Source organism: Prorops nasuta, unplaced genomic scaffold (assembly GCF_024137725.1).
Source record: "Prorops nasuta isolate Cenicafe-Biocafe unplaced genomic scaffold, Cenicafe_Pnas_1.2 PNAS00014, whole genome shotgun sequence".
NCBI lineage: Eukaryota > Metazoa > Arthropoda > Insecta > Hymenoptera > Bethylidae > Prorops > Prorops nasuta.
The window spans coordinates 618278-636864 of record NW_027116811.1 but is presented as its reverse complement, the minus strand read 5'-3'; the positions used below and the strand labels follow the sequence as shown (position 1 = coordinate 636864).

Sequence of the window (18587 nt, the reverse complement as noted above, 5' to 3'; positions counted from 1 at the left end):
TTGTGGTAGAAAAGAGTGGACCACCCATTGCTTTAATATAGCACGCTGTGGGGCTAGTAATAATGTGTAGGACAATATAACGTCGCGCGAGTAATCTTACCTCTTCCACTCTTCCAGTGCTCTCATTGAAGAATTCAGCCGTTTGATTGACCATATTGACAAATCGATGGACAACCCTTAGAGGACCGACCACCTCCCGAGACGAATTCTCTTGGAATAATTTCTGAAACATGCAAGAAATATTTTCATATAACGCTATAACTTATTTAATGTTCGTGTTTCAAAAACTCCATCTTAACCATCCCCTATTATAATTGTATTATTAATGAATTATTTATTTTTCATTAAAGTTAAGAGGCGTTGCAAATGCGGCGCAGCAGCAAGATGAAAGTTTGTGCGTTATTTTACATAATTAGCATACATCTGCACATTTCTTACCTTTAACGATGAGAAATAAAATTGATTTGCGTGCCCGCGGAAAATTTCTCTACGAATGATTATCTTCAGTTATAAGAGATGAAATCATATATATTTTCTCAGTCATTGCAATAGTCGATATCGATATTGCCGCGGCGAGTAATTATTTTCTATATGGACTTTCATCTCCACGCATCGTATTTACATGCCCACGCAAAGACATGCATGTTTGTTCGATAAAAACGATAAACGAGTCTAGTTTGTTTATATAGTTTCAAAAGTTTCAGATACTGCATTTTTACAGTTTTACCGCAGATACTATTTTACAATATTTTACACGAGTTCGCGATATGAACTTTTTTCAATATACTTTTATTATTGTTGGGAGAAAAATCATTTCGGAGAATAGATTTTAACAGAGAGGATATTAAAATCCTATCTATACAGAAGAATGCGCAGCTGCAGTTTGTTTGTCTTTCTTTTTTGTTACCTATACATGTATGTAAAGAATTATCAAGCCGTTTTATTAAGAAAATAATTGTCTTAATAGCTGAAACGTATATACGCGCGTAGAATTTTATACATTTCTCTGAAAGGATATGAATGATTGTCTATAAATGACTCTGAAATATTCTCTCAATTTAGGTGAATCGTGATTGATGCATGAAATTAAATCTATATACTTTGCTATTTGATATCATACAGATTTATATGATTTGACTAAGTTACACACTTGTTTTATTATGATATAAGCTTTTAAATATTTCTTTGCACATTAGATAGTACTTGTATACGCTACCAGATGCAGTAATATAAGTAGAATCGATGAACGGTTGCACTATTGCTGCATTTACGTTGGTTAACAGTTATGTCGAAATTACGTGGGAGAACATTATAATGCATATCCGTGGACAATTCCCATGCAATTCGAGAAAGTTAAATAGAAGAATGATAGAATAATAATAAAATCATAGCTCGCGTATACAATGGTTTGCCAATTTACCAAAGTTTCGATTATTATGACCAAGAATTATTTTAATATGTCTTATTTTTTTTGCATTACAGCCCGCATAGGCGTATTAAATTTGGTGCTATTACCGTGCGTATACTATATATGTATATGTATATAAGCATGTACCGCGATATATAAACTTTGGAATATACTTTAACAATAAGTTACTCCTGCAGCCATTCTACTTAAAACATAAAAGAGAGAAAGAGAGTCGCCGCGCCGTCCACCGGTATCTCTCGATCACTGCAGTATACGTTTCTTAACGCGAGATTAATAAAAGTTTGATTGTTAGAGATATTTGACTTGGAGATGCGCGCGCGCGAGTCCCTTGTATAATACTAATCACGAGTATAAACCATAGAAAATAAGGGAATAGGCTGTCATATGTAGATATAGGCATATATGTAGCAGAGCGCGCTGCTTTTGTAAAAGGTTTCAGCGCGAACGTGAAATGAGATATAAATTAATAGGCGCTAATAATAAATGTAGAATGAATTGGGTTCAGCCAAAATCTCTCTCTCACACACGAACGTAACAACGACTCTGACATTTAATAAGTATCACGAGGGATTTAATAGCAGAAATAAGGGAGAGCGAGAATGACGCGCAACGATGATATATTGCTGCTTCTCTCGATGTTATTGTATGTACCTTTCAGTATCATTGTGAATCAGCTGTTTGCGCATATGAAAAATTCTGCAGCATACGCCTCTATTTTTAGTATATATATATATATATATATATATATATATAGGTACGCGCACGGTATCGAGAAAGGATGATCGGTAAGGGAATACGTGTACGCGGGACATTATTGTAGTTGAAATTAGTTAAGTGGGTATTGAAATAGAGTGTCCAATAATGTAAGTATATACGTATAGCGTGGGAAATATAACTGTTTCTCCCTCCCGCGCGCGTACTCGTATTAACCGCAAGATTTCAACAGACAGCCGCACACCACCGAAAAGTGCATATGTACGTGTACATGTCTTTCGGTAACTCGACATATAAGTATGCCGAGGCTGTAATCGTGCGAGATCGTCGATGGAATTGCTTCTACGGCATATGGAGCAAAATATGCTCGTGACGCGATCGGTCCCAACAACTTTGAGACTTTATCTCTCCTTTCTTCGTAGCTATTATATATATGTATTATATCAGATTTCCTTGCCTCGGTGTTTATTCGCTGATTTCGAAAGAAAGGGATGGTCATTAAACGAGCACAAGAAGGAATTATCCCCGGTCGAGTATTAACCTCGCGCTTTATCTCTCTTTCTCTCTCCGAGCATCCCTCCCCTCCTTCCACGCCAAGTGAATGACGAGAAGAGCCTCCGCTTATTCTCAAGCTTAATATATAGCTCTCAGTTTTATTGGCCGATTATTTGTAGAAATCTACTTTAAAATGCAGCAAATGTAAAAAGCTTGACGAAAATTCTTCGCAACGCAACTCCCCCCCCCGGTATCATGCATATTCCGGTAGCGCGAACGTTAAATCTTTCGAGGACCCCTGCAAATTAAATCCTTGAGCGATCCCCTTTGCGGAAAGCTACTTCATTTTATCAGTCATGGTAATGAGCTACGTCTACAAAACTTGACACGAACAAGTTTACCAATTTCTTGCCTTATATAAATATACGCTTGCGTTTATTTTCCGTTTAATAAAAATACTCCTCTTTCGCGACAACTTCTTTCCTTATCGTGTTTTATGCAAGCAAATTCCGATAGAACTTACGATATCTGCCATTCTGCCTTAATTATGAAAGCGACTAAAGTAACGCTGCGTCTAATTTTCTAAACGCGGTGTACATGCCGTGTCATTCCCGGCAATTCTTTCACTCTATCTCTTCCTCTCGACCAACGTCTAGCAAATCATTACACGCGAGTAAAAATGCAATAGAAGAAATGATCATTATTCGGAGGACTTAGGATATAGTTGGAAACACACATGCAGACACCAAAAAAAAAAAAAAAAACTGATGATAAGAGAGCGATGTTTGAAGAATAAAGTTTTATTAGTACATGTGTACCGAGGTACACATGCACGTAAACATAAATTACTTAAATATTGAGTGAAAATGGAAGCGAATAAATGAGGTCGGTCACTGTTTTGGCAATGTTTGCAATTGGTTACTGAATGTGTTTAACTTATAGATCAACGGATTGTTTTTGTTCCTCGTGCATATATACATATATAGGGTCGCGTGACATTGAATTTGATTTTCACTTTATTTCATCCTTCGATCAAGATTCGATTGTTTTGTACATCAAGTGTCCGGTTGACTTGTCATGCCATATGAACAAACTCCTACGAACGAATATTTTTTTCAAAAATAAAACTCTTATACCATTTATTATTTAATGTTCAATTTGTACAACTCGTTAAAATTGCTAGGATCGTAAATTCATAAGTAAAAAACGGCTCAACTTGATTTTTTAAACTGTCATTATTCGATGCAAGTTATAAGTCTTGACTATCTTCCCACGACCAAACATAAAAATCATTCATGACGACCTTCGTCTGTTGCTTCTATTAAAAAATTTTTTCATTCATTGCCTATCATTGTATGCTCCTATTTACATTTCCCAAACTTATTCTACTTTGTACTATTCTAAATGATGAAACATTGAAAATACTGATTTCACACTCATCCCCATCTTAGAAGCATCGTTTGATAACGTTTGAGACACATTGCTCATAAGTAAAGAGGCAATCCCTAGGAGAAAAGCTTCGATGTATATATATATATATATATATTTATTTTTCTTATAAAAACTTAACAATTTTGGGCTATATTAACTTACACGAATTAAATGACAAGAATTTGATTTTTAAAATCAATCAGAGTTTACGCGAATGTTCTTGTACGCAGAAACGCACTGCACAAAGCAACGATCAGGAGGAATTACGTAATAAACTTGCTAAAGGAGAATCGAGGTTAGATTGCTTATTTTCAAGTGCGCAGATTTTTTGCGCATAAGAAGGATAAAAGTACTCGAGCAATTTTCCACACATCTGCTCGTACTTATTTACGTTTGCCGAGGTAGCTATCGAGGAGACGTTGCTTCGGTGCATTCGACGAAGGTTTCATCGTTTACTTGGCAGAGTTGAGGCGAGAGAGAGAGAGAGAGAGAGAGAGAGAGAGAGAGAGAGTTCTCTTTTCACATTCACGCTCCCTCCCGACCTGCGCTCACCCGTCACCTGTGCTCTGTGAGCTGCTGGCTACCCTCCGGCTGAAACTGGGAACGTGCCACACCACAATATACGTGCACGGTGCGGTGCCGCGAGATGTGTAGCCATCTAGCACGTGCTTGCCCGACGAAGACTCGGGGGGCGTTGCCAATATAAATAAATATTCTGCATGAGACATTTCGCTGTACTTGTGGCACAATCTTTCTCTCATTTTTTCTTCCTTTTATTTTTTACATCTTATATATTATACCAGTTTCCATTGGAGAACCAAAAACTATCCTTAAACCTTCTTCAAAGTTTTCGACCATATCTACATAGCCCATCTCGCTCTTAAATATTAGCTGATATATTCAAGAGTAATTATTAAGTTTGAATTTTCTCTGTAAAGTATAAACTATTATAGCATCATACCGTTTATACAATTGTTGTGTTCTTATTCAATTTTTGTTGATGATAATTTCCAACTAAAACATAAATTCGATGATGATTTATTTTTAGTGGCACAATAAAGGTTAACCAGGATTTCTCTTCCCTCCTTAGCCGGAAGTGTGGCAAGTTATAATGGACTTTACAGGAAATTCAAGATTATTATAGGAGTGATCAAATGAAGCAGAATGAAATTGATTTGAAAGAGGCATAAATATTGCAAATAGCATTCTTTTGTTTATCGAGGCCATTATTGCATTATATTCTTGCGGCATTTGAATGAATCGTGCAAAGCTGTGATTAATTGCAATTAACGATATCAATGAGAAATTAAACTGCTACATTAAAAGTGTAAAAATAAATGAATGACTCTGGTGATATATAATATATAGGGTCAATCGGTATAATTTCTCGAAATCACTGGAACGCTTTTACTCATGAACAATTTTCAGTCTAGAAATTCACATTGATTGCTTTATGCAAGATGATGTCACGGTATGTACAGTACTACGTAGTATTACTCCCCCCCCCCCCCTCAGTCATACGTCTATTGTTATTGAAAAAGGTTTCTCGCGCTACAAAGCTAAGGAGTGAAAAATGTGAAAGCAGGAAAGGCACGCACAAGCTCGCTTTCAGCAATACATATAGGGGAGACATTTAAAAAGTCGCACGATACAAGAGATTGCCATTAAGAAAAGTTCATCTCGTTAACGCTAGCTACCATGAGGTATGCGAGTCATTGGCAAATATTTTCTTCATAAGCTTCCTATTTGCATTCTTACGTTGGACTTTTTGGACGCTCAACGGTCCAAGAGCCTCAGCTTCGAACATGATACGTGTATGTATAATATGACGGATCGTGGATCGAGATTATATAAAATGGAAAATTAAAAGCTATTATAGGGGAAGAAGCATCGAGACGTACAAGTGTTTTGGTGTGCTCAGTGCCGCTTCAAAGCGAGCGATATTACCATATTGAGCCAACCGGCTCGGCTTAATTGCGAGCATAAAGCGCGTCTAATTGTTATTTTATACCGCACCACGGCACGGCGGCAAACGGGACCAGAAGATTGCTCCAGATATTCTTGCTTTCTACCATTTCTACTCCACTGTAGCTCATGCGTGTATATATATATATATATATACGTAATATTGGCCTCTTCTGCACATGTCCAAATCGAGAGCATGCCTTGCTAAATTCCGGTAAAAGTCATGCGTGTGTCATGTGCGTTGAATAATCTTTTAGAAAGACCCCACTCTATATACCTGTACCTATTCTGCTACTGCGCGCGTTTGTCCTATACCATCACCCATGAAACTGCCAAAGGTTACGCAAAAATCATTCTCCTTCCGCGTAACCGTCTGTCGTAACATTAATTGCTGGCTGGCTGGCTTCTCTGAGGCTTCGAGTCGTGAAACTTTTGCCAAACCGATAGGTAAGCTCCCCATGCAAATTTGCCATAGATAGGTATATAGCTAATACTACCGCACACATGTTCGTAGCGCACGCAACGAGAAGGAGGACTATATACCGTTGGTTTGCTTGTGCTCAAATGAAATTTGCCAAATCGAGGCATCTTGCCTATAATTTTCGCTCGGCTATGCACCGTGACGAATTTTTTGAAATTTGTTACGCCACTCCTGCTATATGCGTATCCCCCCGCGCCTCTTGCACTTTCCCTTCTATTATCGTCAATTAAAAGTGAAATTGCGTCCCCCACTCTTTCTTATTTTGACACTGTCAAATTTTTATTGCCTTTTCTCGAAATAACTTAATATTATGCAGTCACCAACAACATTAACACGTCTCGATCAATATCCGGAAAATCGATAGTTCCGTCTCACTCTTTTCTTCATTTTTTATGCATTTACAGAAATAAGAGGGGAGTATGTTTACCGAAACTAACGTGTTAATATATTAATTAATAATGCATCTCACCTGATGGAATTTATAAATTTTCAAGTTTTCATTTAAATTTCTATGGCAGATTGCAAGGAAGAAACAAGTTTAGGTTGAAACGCTCCACTTATATATACGAATAGCTAAAACAATATTTTCCAAGGATATTTAAATTCTTATATTCTATAATCATCCTACTTTAGTTTACTTTAAGCCAGTGCTGATGCAGCTGGGGGATAATAATAATGTGTTGATTTCAGCATGAGGAAAAAAAGCTAGGAAAAGAGTTGAGAGAAAGATTAAATTTCTGCGCCGTTAGCTTATTGATTCCAGGTTCTACGTATAAAAGCCCGATGATTCAATGAACCGCAGTTTTCAGTGATGCCAGAACACGAGTATACATTTTAAACTTATTACAATTGTCAATAAGTGATTAAGAATAATTGAAAATGTTCGATGTACAAAATTAGCTGAAAATCAAGGAAGATATTCCTTCTTTTTTCTTGCACACACATGCCACGCGAAGCGAGGATTTTTCCGCTCATTCTATATATATACAGATGATAATTGTTGCAAATGAGACGCGCGATCATTGCTAATTATATCAATAATGTTTGGGAATCGACGTTGAATAGCTCTGTCGATTAGATTCCTTTGGGATAAGATATCAAAACTTGCGAAAATTCTGGTCAGATTAATTAGTATATTACATGCTTAAAAATCTTTCCGCAATACTAAATGATCGAGGGGAATCCGTGATCTCTCGAGTGAGAGCAGACTCTGCACAGCGTTCACACGATTCACAATCACTCACATGGCCAAGTCGAGCATATATATATATATTGATCTGTTTTATGGATGCCTCTTAAGAAGTGCAGTATCGAGGACGCAAGCACGGGGCATCAGCTTTTCAAGCCTAAAATTGTCGATTCGATCTTCATAAGGGTACACATAGCTATACCATAAATTACAGATGGCTTTAAAATGTTCTTCGAGCAAGTCTCGATACGAATGAATAATACCTATACATTTTTCTTCTATATTGCATTATATTCTGTAATATTGGAAAGTATATATAACGGAGTGCGCGCGCTCGGCGAATATAATTGGCAGGACAAATCTTACTTCATAGGTCTCCCCAGATCAATCCATTCGATCAAATTGCTATTGCTTATTGTTTATCAGTACGTCGTATTACAGCTAAGTGGCAGCTGGAAAGAGGGAAAAATTTGCTCGTTAAAATAGAAAAGGATGAAAGTATGGTTTGCGAATGTTCGATCGTCATTGCTCGAGATCTCTTTTAAGGTATCATAGATATAGGAATTAAAAGGCCCAATCTCGCGCGCGTCCCGATTGCGCGCGCATTTGTCCTTATTGTTATTCGGCTGCAAATATGGGCGAGCCATGGTAACATGGGGGGGGGGATCGCGAGGCCCCATAAAGAGGCTCTCTAACGCGCGCGGTACCGTAGCATCGCGACTCGATCGCTATTCGCGCTCGCGTCCTAACCGACGTAACCTCCTTCGACTATAGACTTTCCCACCGAAAGGTATGAATTTAAACGTAAGAACGCTCGGATTCGTGCATGGACTTGAATAAAATGCGATCGCTATGCAGTGAGCTGCGCTGTGTGCCAAGTCCCTCTCCGATTCGACCAAATCGCGTGACGAAGATCTAATCGGGCTGAAAAGCGCGTAGTTATACCGTATTGTTGCCGCAACGACGAAACATTGCCCCCCAATGCTTACCTCCATCATCCGTACATACGGGCAAGCTCATATGCGCAAACTGTTATTTGCTAGATATCATTTTGATCGCGGGACACACATGCACAGAAGCATTATTATAAATAGGTCGTAGAGATCTTTCGGCTCCCTCCCCCCCCCCTTCTCTTCCCTTCCCTTCCCGACTATCTTGAGCTCCTTTTTTCGAATGAGGCACAAATACTCGTTGACCAATTTTCACTTGGCATCCACATTTGGTCCAGTCGTGATTAAACAATTTTTCTATCGTTGCTTTCCCAAAAATTCGCTGTTATCGTTCATCCGACATATTCCACACATTACACACCTAAATGTTTATAAACAATCATTGTTTTTAGGATAGTCGGATTATAAAAATGTAGAGAAAGAAATAAAACGACAAAGAACAGAGCTAAAACTATGTAGAATTTAAAACAATACGTTATCGGTTATGCGGTTGTTGAAAAATTGTACAAGAATGGACAAACTCCTGTAAGAAGAATAAAGATAGTGGGGCGTATAATGCGCATCATGGATTTTCATCCTTTACCATCTTTCTTGAAAGTTTCGTGTCGATTGTGACACGACCAGAGAGATAGTTATATTGCGTGTATATATACCTACCCGCGCGCAAATACACATGTGCATGCAGGGTATATGTGGAAACATACATAAGTTTGGTGATTGTAGAGAAGGGGGGAGGAGGGTGGGAGATTAGCATATACACATCGATTGGATTTATTGCAGGCGGTATATGAGTAGCGGAGATTTTCAGCCGCGGAAGCGGGTTCGTGTGTGGGTCTCTATTAGATCCGAGATAAGACGTTAAGACGTGTAATGAGCGAGATGCCACGCGATTGCAAAGCCCCCTACTCTCTTTTCAGACGTGGGAACAGGAACGTGTAAACACAGGGAATCACTCTGCTGAGTCGTTCCATTTTTTCCAATGCGGTTTACCCTTACCCTTCTCTCACCTTCGTTACTCCCCAACGAATACAACGAGAAACAGAGCCAACAAATTTTTTAGCTATATCCTATGGAGGGTCTGCCGCGCTATATATATATATATATATATATATATTCTATGTATTTGCAAAATTACAAGAAAGATTTTTCAGGTAATTAATTCTTTTATGACTTATGGCTGTGTGTATAGTGCCTGTACAGTTGTAGTAAATTAGCTAATAGATATATTGGAGTTACTGCAATGAGAAATCATTACAATGATAAAGAGAAAGATTGGACGGGGTGGAGTGATTAGGGTTATGCGCGTGATCGAGATACATTGATATTTCGTATATAGGCTGCAGTTTCTCTATCTTGGAGAAAATATAATAATTAAATAGGAAGTCATGTGTGGCCATACTAGCTAGGACGATTCAAGTGGTGTACGTGTGCAGTGTGCACCCTGTATATATATACGCCTCATCGAATCTTTATGCTAATCGAGCCAATTGCAAAATTCCATGTGTGTGTACACAATCCCATCGTACTGTTGTTTCGTGGGATCAAATTTGCTGTATTCTCTTTATTTTGAAACTTTAACAGTTTTCCAGAATAATTACCCGCTGCTGTACGTATAGGTACGCTCAACAACCACCTGTGGCAGCTATTCGCGCATCCATTGAGTTTCGAACGCATTTTAGTCTCTTAATCCTCCCATGCATCCACTATTCTCACCGCGCGCGTCGCGATTCTTTTCCACTCGCTTTACAAGTTCCAATCGGCATTAGTTTTCATTAGTCTAGTTTCCACTTCACCTCATCGCCTATACGTTGCTTGGACAATCAACCAAGTTTCACGATCATCCGTCGTACACGCTCTTTCATACTTTATTCTTTACAATGTAAATTATATTATATACGAGTGACGACCGTCTGCCTGCCTGCTCGTGCTAACGCAATCACGTTCTAAGCTTCGTTACATTTTTCACTTTCGGTCCACTTTAAATTTCCATCCTCCACAATTACTAATGGACATTAGAGTCTTTCGCGTCTCACTTCTCAATGTTACCGTCAAATCGAGATACTGCACATACAGCTAGCTACTCTTCGTCTCATTATTAGACACTACACATTTTGTGCTCTCGTCATTGCAAATTTAAAAGTTAATAAATGTACAATTTTTTTATTCAAACTATTAATCAAATGGAGTTTTTTTTTCATGAAAATATTGAATTATATTTATGTATATATGTTTTTTAAATTCATTTGGTTTAGGAGTTGAAGCATTAATAAATAAAACTAATTCAATTATTTCAAAGCAAAGTTTTAATATGTTAAACGTGAGGTGACGGGTTAATTCGTATCCCCCTCAAACCGATCAATTCATATAGAACGAAAGATTCGAAGAAGAAGATTCTTATAATGTGTTTCAAATGTCATTGAGACTCCCTACCTCATGGTAGAAATGCATTAAGTAGGTATTTGCAAAATTAAAATATGAATTGTGAGCAACGTTTAAACCGATGCACGACTAGGTCATTGTGAATTTACATTGGTTTGTAAAGGAATAACTTAACAGTTATTACAATGAAAATATTGAAAAATTAAAACTTTATATTTAAATATATAACGATTATTTAGGCTGCAGTCTGCAGGGAAAAAGCGGTGAATGGCAAAAGTAATTTATCTAATAGGATAGACAATCGGTTGCCGATGAGGTTTAACTTTTACTCCACACAATTCAAGCTTATTCTTAAGTGACTCTTGTCACATTTAAATATCGCTGCAGCATGAAAATATTCACATGGCGTGCGCACGCGACAAAATGTATTACTCGTTGTATTTTGCCTTCTCAAGGCAGCCCTGCTGCTTGCTGCTTCTATTCAGGAAAAACGTACCGTTTCCTACGAGGAATTTCAAGCGTTTCAATGAAAATTTATGCATCGCTTTCAAACCTGAATGATTCCGAGAGTGAAAAATGTCACCAAGAGCATATATATATATAAACATATAAGAGCGATTGTAGACGTAGTTAAAAGAAATGGATAAGTTTACGATTGAAATTTGTGGAATTGGGAAAGTGGGTCATGTGAGCGCGCGCGCGGACTATATATACATGTATATAACACGATGAGCAATGTTGCAACAGTGACCAAGTGGAAGTGCTAGAGGATATACTGGTTTTCTTATTTCAACAATTTGCACATTTCTAGCATATATCTCAACGCCTGGCAAATCCCTTGTTAAACGTCGAAGGACCGGGTGTCATGCACAGGCTTTTCTCTCTCCTTTTCTACATGTACATCAATCTGCCGCGGTTATAGTTTACGAGAGCTTGTCATTATAAAGTGAGAAGGCAGGAGAAGAAGACTCTCCCTTCCTATCTGTCCATTGCAAAATCTCACCGTTCCGTTATAAGGATTAATCGTTATGCTAACGAGTTGAATCATAATCATGTATACGCACATTTCCTCATAAGCTAAAGAGCTCAATTTTTCTCAACATATTTCACGCTATATATCCCCGAGAATAAAAATTCACCTAAGCAAGAGTGTATATGTATATACAGCACTGAAAAGAGCATACGCGAAAACGCGCAGCAACAACGAAATTCTATGTCATATGAAACGTTAATTGCTCTATAACTTTTATTTAACAGTGATTAATAATAAAAAGCCAAAGTAAGCACATGTCCAACGTCTATTTATCTTTGACATTTGAATATTACGAGAGAAAACATTCTGTACTGATTTCCGAAATGAGCGATAATGTAGGAATTGCAGCACGTAAGTTACGTTATAATGGCTCTAGAGGGGTAAACGATGTTTAAGAATGAATCACGTTTGAAAATTGATTAGATCTGCGCGAATGGCTTCTTCCTCTCTGAATAAGGTATGCAAATTCAGGAGCAGAAGGAAAAACGTAAGAGGCAGTATAGGAAGTGTTAGAAGTTTTGCTTAAAAAAGACATTCTTCAGGTTACGACACGGTTATTCAACCCAAGTGGTTTCACTCTCGTTGTCGTTGAATGTTCTACGTGAAATCCCAATGCATTTCGCGTTACGCTTACCTATTGAGGATTTCGTTACATACACACGGGCACTCGACTGATACAAGCGTATAGCAGCATGCGAGGGGGAATGAGGATCAGAGGCGCTCATCCACTCTCCTCTTTCCTCTTGACAGCTGGCTGTCCGAATCTACTCGCATTTTCCAGCCTGTTTATCTCAGCCTAGCCCTATATCTATACATTCATATAGGAGAGGAAACACGCGTGCAGAAGAATTGCTTTGCTTGTATATGGTCGTATGTCCACCAACGTATAATGATATTTCGCGGCGTGCTTATTCACTGAAATTCCACTGAGGAATATTGTTACTAAACACTGCTCCTAGCTGAAAAGATACGTCTCGAGTAAAGAAGCATCGATAGATTTATAGTTGGGGACTTGGGCCATATGCAGCCCCGCGCGAGATCACACTGGAGGAATAATAATAATTATACACGCGTGTATATTTAAGGTTGGTGGCGGAGAAACAAGCTCGCACCGGAAACTTCCTGATTCTTCATATTCTATAACAATTCGTCATCTGTTACTATATACACATGTAGCAATTAAAGCTTCAAAAAGAAAGAAAGAAATATAGGTACTAGCTTAATGCGAGATAACACTGCATTATTTCTCTCTCTCTCTACAGCGTCGCGTCATTTAAGGAGAGAAAATGGGTATACAGAGAACGACGATGGAAATTTTTGTCAAGCGTCAACCATTTAATTGCATGGAGGAGCGAAAGCTTGTGTTGTACGCAAATGAAAAAAGTAATTCAAGTTGCAAATGAAGTTTAAAAAAAGAGGGCGTGGGAATTATAAGAGCGGATGCGAAGAGCTTTTGTCTTACGAGAAGTGGAGTCTACGTCCTTGGCGCAATTGTACGAAAGGATTGCAGGCTCCCGCTACGCGACGCGTCGCGACATTTCCAACATCCACCACGTTATTTTCTAGTCTATCCACCTGGCACGAACGTCCCGATAATCCCATCTCTCTTCTAGTTAATAAGAAGAAATATCAGGCAGTTATACAATATATATATATATATATACAGGCCATACTGAGAAGATTGAAGAATCGAGAGAACTGGTCGAGACGATATCCACGGAGGTATGTATATATAGGTATGTGTCCGATGCGTCCCTATTACTATACATGTATATGTATATAGGGAAGACGAGAGTGCCGAAAAGCTTGAGATTGCTCTCGTATTATAGAAGTAAAGGATATACATGTGTGTGCAGCAGCCTCAGGATCGCGAGCCGTGGGGTTGATCGGAGTTGATCGGGGCTGATCGGGGCTGATCGGGGCGTGCCAAACTGCCAAGGATACGTCGACGTCGAGAGACATTTCTTCCCCACCTCCTTTCGCGCTTGCCGTTCACACGATTGCGATTCTATTGAAATGCTGCCCGTAAACAATGCGTTGCGTAACACGTTCCGCCACCAGTACCGGACTGACATGAAATAAAAGCGACATTACGGGACGAGGAGTCTGCACGAGCGCGCGAGGATGCGGCAAATAATAGTTGAGCGACTACCCAACATATACTCGCCTTTACCTCGCTATATGTACACATGCATGCATATACTAAAAGTATAGATGATTGGGGGGCTATTCAAAATAATTTTTCTCATAATGCTACAGAAAGATAACGCTGATGGAAATATCAATGCGATATTCGTCAACGCGAATGAGAAAATCTCTTTTTAAAAGTGGGAAAAACTTTTCTCCTTTTCAGGAAAATTGTAGAATTGTTCTCGATAGAAATATCTCGCGAGACTCTAATTAAGTTTAGATCGAGTTGGAAATAGAGTATATGCAATAGGCACAGTTTGACATGTCTCAGTTTAGTAAATAAACCCAACAGCATATGATATACGGAGAAAATAAGGAATGAGAGTAACTATATATATAAAGCATATTATAGCAAAGGAGCGCACGAGTATCGTGGGAGTATGGAGGGCTTATTTCAACGGCCCCCCGATCCCATCTACCCGTTCGTCCGTTCCCCTCACTGCAAAGTACAATGCATCCTTTCTGCCATTTGAGCTGCTGCAGTGCTGCTGCAGTACAGAGAGTTTGCCAGACATACTAAATAGCATGACGGCCGAGTGTGTACGTTTCGCTGGTGTGCCGCTGCACTGTCGAACATCGATGTCTATCTATTGGCCGATCCTCTTTGCCATTACGATCACGACGAACCAGTCAGCCAGTTTAGCTCTCGCACGACTATAGCAGCTTATACTCTTACTCCACCACGGCGATCTCTCGGATTCGCTCGCGCGAGGCCTTCCCCCAGCTCACCTTCTCTTACCTCTCCCTTACGGCCCATGCCCCATGTTCCACATCAACGATCAACGACGCTTCTTCTCGATCTTCCTCAGCGCCAAGTGGCAACCACTGCGAGCGCGAGCGAGACGAGGCCAAGCTGTCCTAAGCGCGACACGGAAAAGGGCCGCCGCGGTGGCCTCGTATCACCAGAGCAAACAAATGCCACCGCTCCAGCGAGTACACAACACTTGTATTGGCGACACACGTATATACAGTCGACTTGTGCTCTCTACTGCATTAACCTCCGAGCAAACCAAGCAACCAGAGAAATTCACTAAACTCATAATAAACATATAGCCTCTTACCGCATCATGGATATTAACGTCTGATTCAATGTATCATCAAGCACAAATATTTCATGTGCCATTTGACCTTCGCCCCACGCCAAATATCTAATCTATGCTGAATATGGTGGTTATGTAGCGTGCCAAAGAGACCCAGAAATTCATATAGATCCTTCTGCCCCGTCGCACCACCGCCGCGCCACGCTGGCTCCTTCCTATATGGATACCAGATATAGAGCTCTCTCATCTATAGCCGCAGGCTCATCCTATATATCTATCCTCTCAAATCTCCCATACTCTCCCGGTAGCATGTCAAAACGATATATGCCGCTGATACCTTATTGAATTTAATTGAAGGATCGGCTCGGATATCGAAAACAGATCGGATGAGAGCTTTGTCCATTGGACGACAGTCATTCGATACGAATGTATCGAGAGAGTGTCTTGAGGAATAGAGCTACACAGATTCTTATACGTATCTCCAAGGGTGCTTTTGCACAGAGCAACATTAACGTGTGTGCAGCGTCCGTATATGTATAGCATATAGCATTCTTCGACATTCTTATGACAAAAGAATCATACATCATATAACAGGTACATAATCCCGCGGCTGAGCGACGTTAAAGCCTGGGTAGGTTGGTTAGACATAAAGAGATTTTACTGTGTGGAATAATATAGGGAAATATATACTTTTTCGTTGGTATAATGCTGTGCGCAAGGTCTCGCGCGGAGAAGCACTGTAAGTAACAATGATATTTTTCTCAACGAATGTGGCATTAAATCTTTTCCAACTGAAGGAGTGCGTGACGTAGATGCGAGCCGATCCTGCAGGAGGACCTTGCAAGTCCTGCGGGCCATGGCTGTATTTTACGAGCAGTTAAAGGAGATAATGTAGCTGGCATGGGGCCCCCGGCCCAGCCCAACCCAGCCCAGCCCAGCCCAGCCCAGCCAAGCCGCCTAGGTAGTTTCAAAGGGTCGTTAAAAAGGGGAATACACTATCGTTCGGTATATATATATATATATATTAGACGCAACAGCCGAAAGGCGGGAATCGCTTCGGTCGCGCGTCAAAAGCGCCGGGACTGTCGGGACCCGAAGAGGCTTTATTTTTCCATTTTTTTTTTCAAGTGCGGCGTTAACACTCCCTTGGTCAATGCTTATCGTAGGCGCAAAGGAGCTGAAGCTATATACTGACGCGCGGCGCGCCAACTATAAAAACAACTCCATTTATGCATCATTACCCTTAGAAACGTATATATATATATATATACGTTTAATATATAACGCTTTTACACCTTTATAAAGTTCGTCCCAAAAATCCTCTCTCCCCCCTCCCCGTCCATACCCTGCCTGAAAAATCTCTTCATTATCATTCATTTATTCGAACGTTGGAAGCTCGGTCGACATGGGAATGAATCGCGTTTATCGCGATCCTTTCAAAATCCAACGGATCAATCGTTTGCCCGTATATCGATTGATTGTCCAGGTCCTTTCATCATTCATCGTTCAAAGTCATTATGATATTTGCAACTATGAAATTGTCATTCTACCAAATAATATCATCTTGCAGTGCTACGCTATTTCCAATCCGTTATATTTTATTACACGAAACTTGCTTCCTTTCGTCACTCTTTCACATTTTCTGGACTATCGGCATCCTATATTTACTGAATAATTAAGCACGAAATGTGCTAAAAAATGAAATATTCGATCAACAGGTTGGGAGCCACAAAGCAATTATAATATTACCCCTTTCTTCCGACTATTCTATATTTTTCCAGCCATCATTTATGCTAATGCAATATTTTTATTTTCGTCTCTGTTTGAATTTACGAGGGATCCATGCATTTGCTTAATAAAATCTCCTCTATGAATTCTCAATCTTAACTTTCTCGGATTGATCGGTGAAGCTATTATAGTGAAAAAGTAATCTCTTTTAATTAACTGACTACGTTATTGATTTTGTAAAGAAGGCAGATTTAAAACTTACGTTTATCATATTTTTGGAAAATTAAGATATTACTTTACAAAGTTGTTTGTTTATTTTCACTGTGTTGCGTAGCATATAAAGATGTAACACAGCTGATTTTGCAGACTGCGTGCCGTTATATATATATATCAGCCGCTCAACGATTCGATTAAACGAAGCGATTATCGATGACCTCTCTCCTGGCTTAAACCTTCAAGATCAAAGCCCCGAGGAATAAATAACTGATTTCACTATGAGTGCTTCGGCATAATTAGCCCAAGAGAGAATTTCTTTTTTTCGTATACATATAAAGAAGCTATACATATATACATAGGTACATGTAAGATAAGCATCGACCGCGACATAGAGTTGCCTCGGTTTATCGTGGATATAATAAGCAATTGCGTAAGGAGAGCCAGCTCCCTCTTAACCACATTAGCCAACGAAATAATATAGAGCGCGCGCGTACGGAAGTGGCCGCGCGGAGCCTCGCGTCAATTAGCCATGCACGCGCGTTCCAAGCAATGTCGCGAAATTTGTCGGTAGTGTATATGTATACGTAACCTGAGGCCAAGGTGAGTACACGGTGGGGGATATACGGAGCTATACAGTTTGAAAGACGTGTAGCTGCATGACCAAAGAGAAAATCATATAATAGATATAAGCGCGAATTTCACTCGATATATATATATAGATTTATTGATGGGACGCGCGACGTTGCAAGATTTAACGAGCTATCGGTTGGAGCATGAAAAGGACACGACCTCTGCCTGCAGAGACCGGAGGCCCCGGGCCGGAATAACGATACGACAATAAGCCCAACTATTGCAGATTGCGCAAGTCATTCTTCTGCGACAATTGCATGGACTTGGCGAATTAGTTGGAAGAGGATATAGGCGGTTTCTTTCAGCAACACTTGTATCATTTCGTTCCATTTCTCTCTCACCAACGAGAAATAACGAGCTTCCCGTGGGTATATAGTTTCGTGCAACGATCACTGATTCGCCGCCTCATTATTTTTAATCGCACACGCGGACCTTGCTACTTTTACTCCATGCGCGTCCTTTTCTAGATAAAAAGCCCGTTGCTCCCACTATGTCTTAATTCTTATGATAATTCATCCAGCTGTATAATTATTGTATAATATACAGGAGGGGGGGTAGGATATATACGTTAGCTGGTAAAAATGAAAACGCTTCTTGGTGACCTATATCCTTCAAGGTCCAAGAAAATGACGACGTCGAGGGGCTAGGCGAGAGATTCTCGTGCGTGGCCCTGGTAAAAATAAGCTTTCGTTGTAGTAGCATCGTTCACCTAGACAG

The 18587-nt window shown here is 39.6% G+C and overlaps 1 protein-coding gene across 2 annotated transcripts in view; it reads right to left on the bottom strand.

The window, feature by feature from the left end:
* CDase (neutral ceramidase) overlaps positions 1-18587 on the bottom strand; it is a 46844-nt gene that overhangs the window by 6112 nt on the left and 22145 nt on the right. For both annotated transcript variants that reach the window (XM_066735556.1, XM_066735555.1), the window contains exon 8: positions 101-223. In XM_066735556.1, the coding sequence (XP_066591653.1) occupies positions 101-223 (123 nt within the window). The remainder of the gene's footprint in view (positions 1-100; positions 224-18587) is intronic.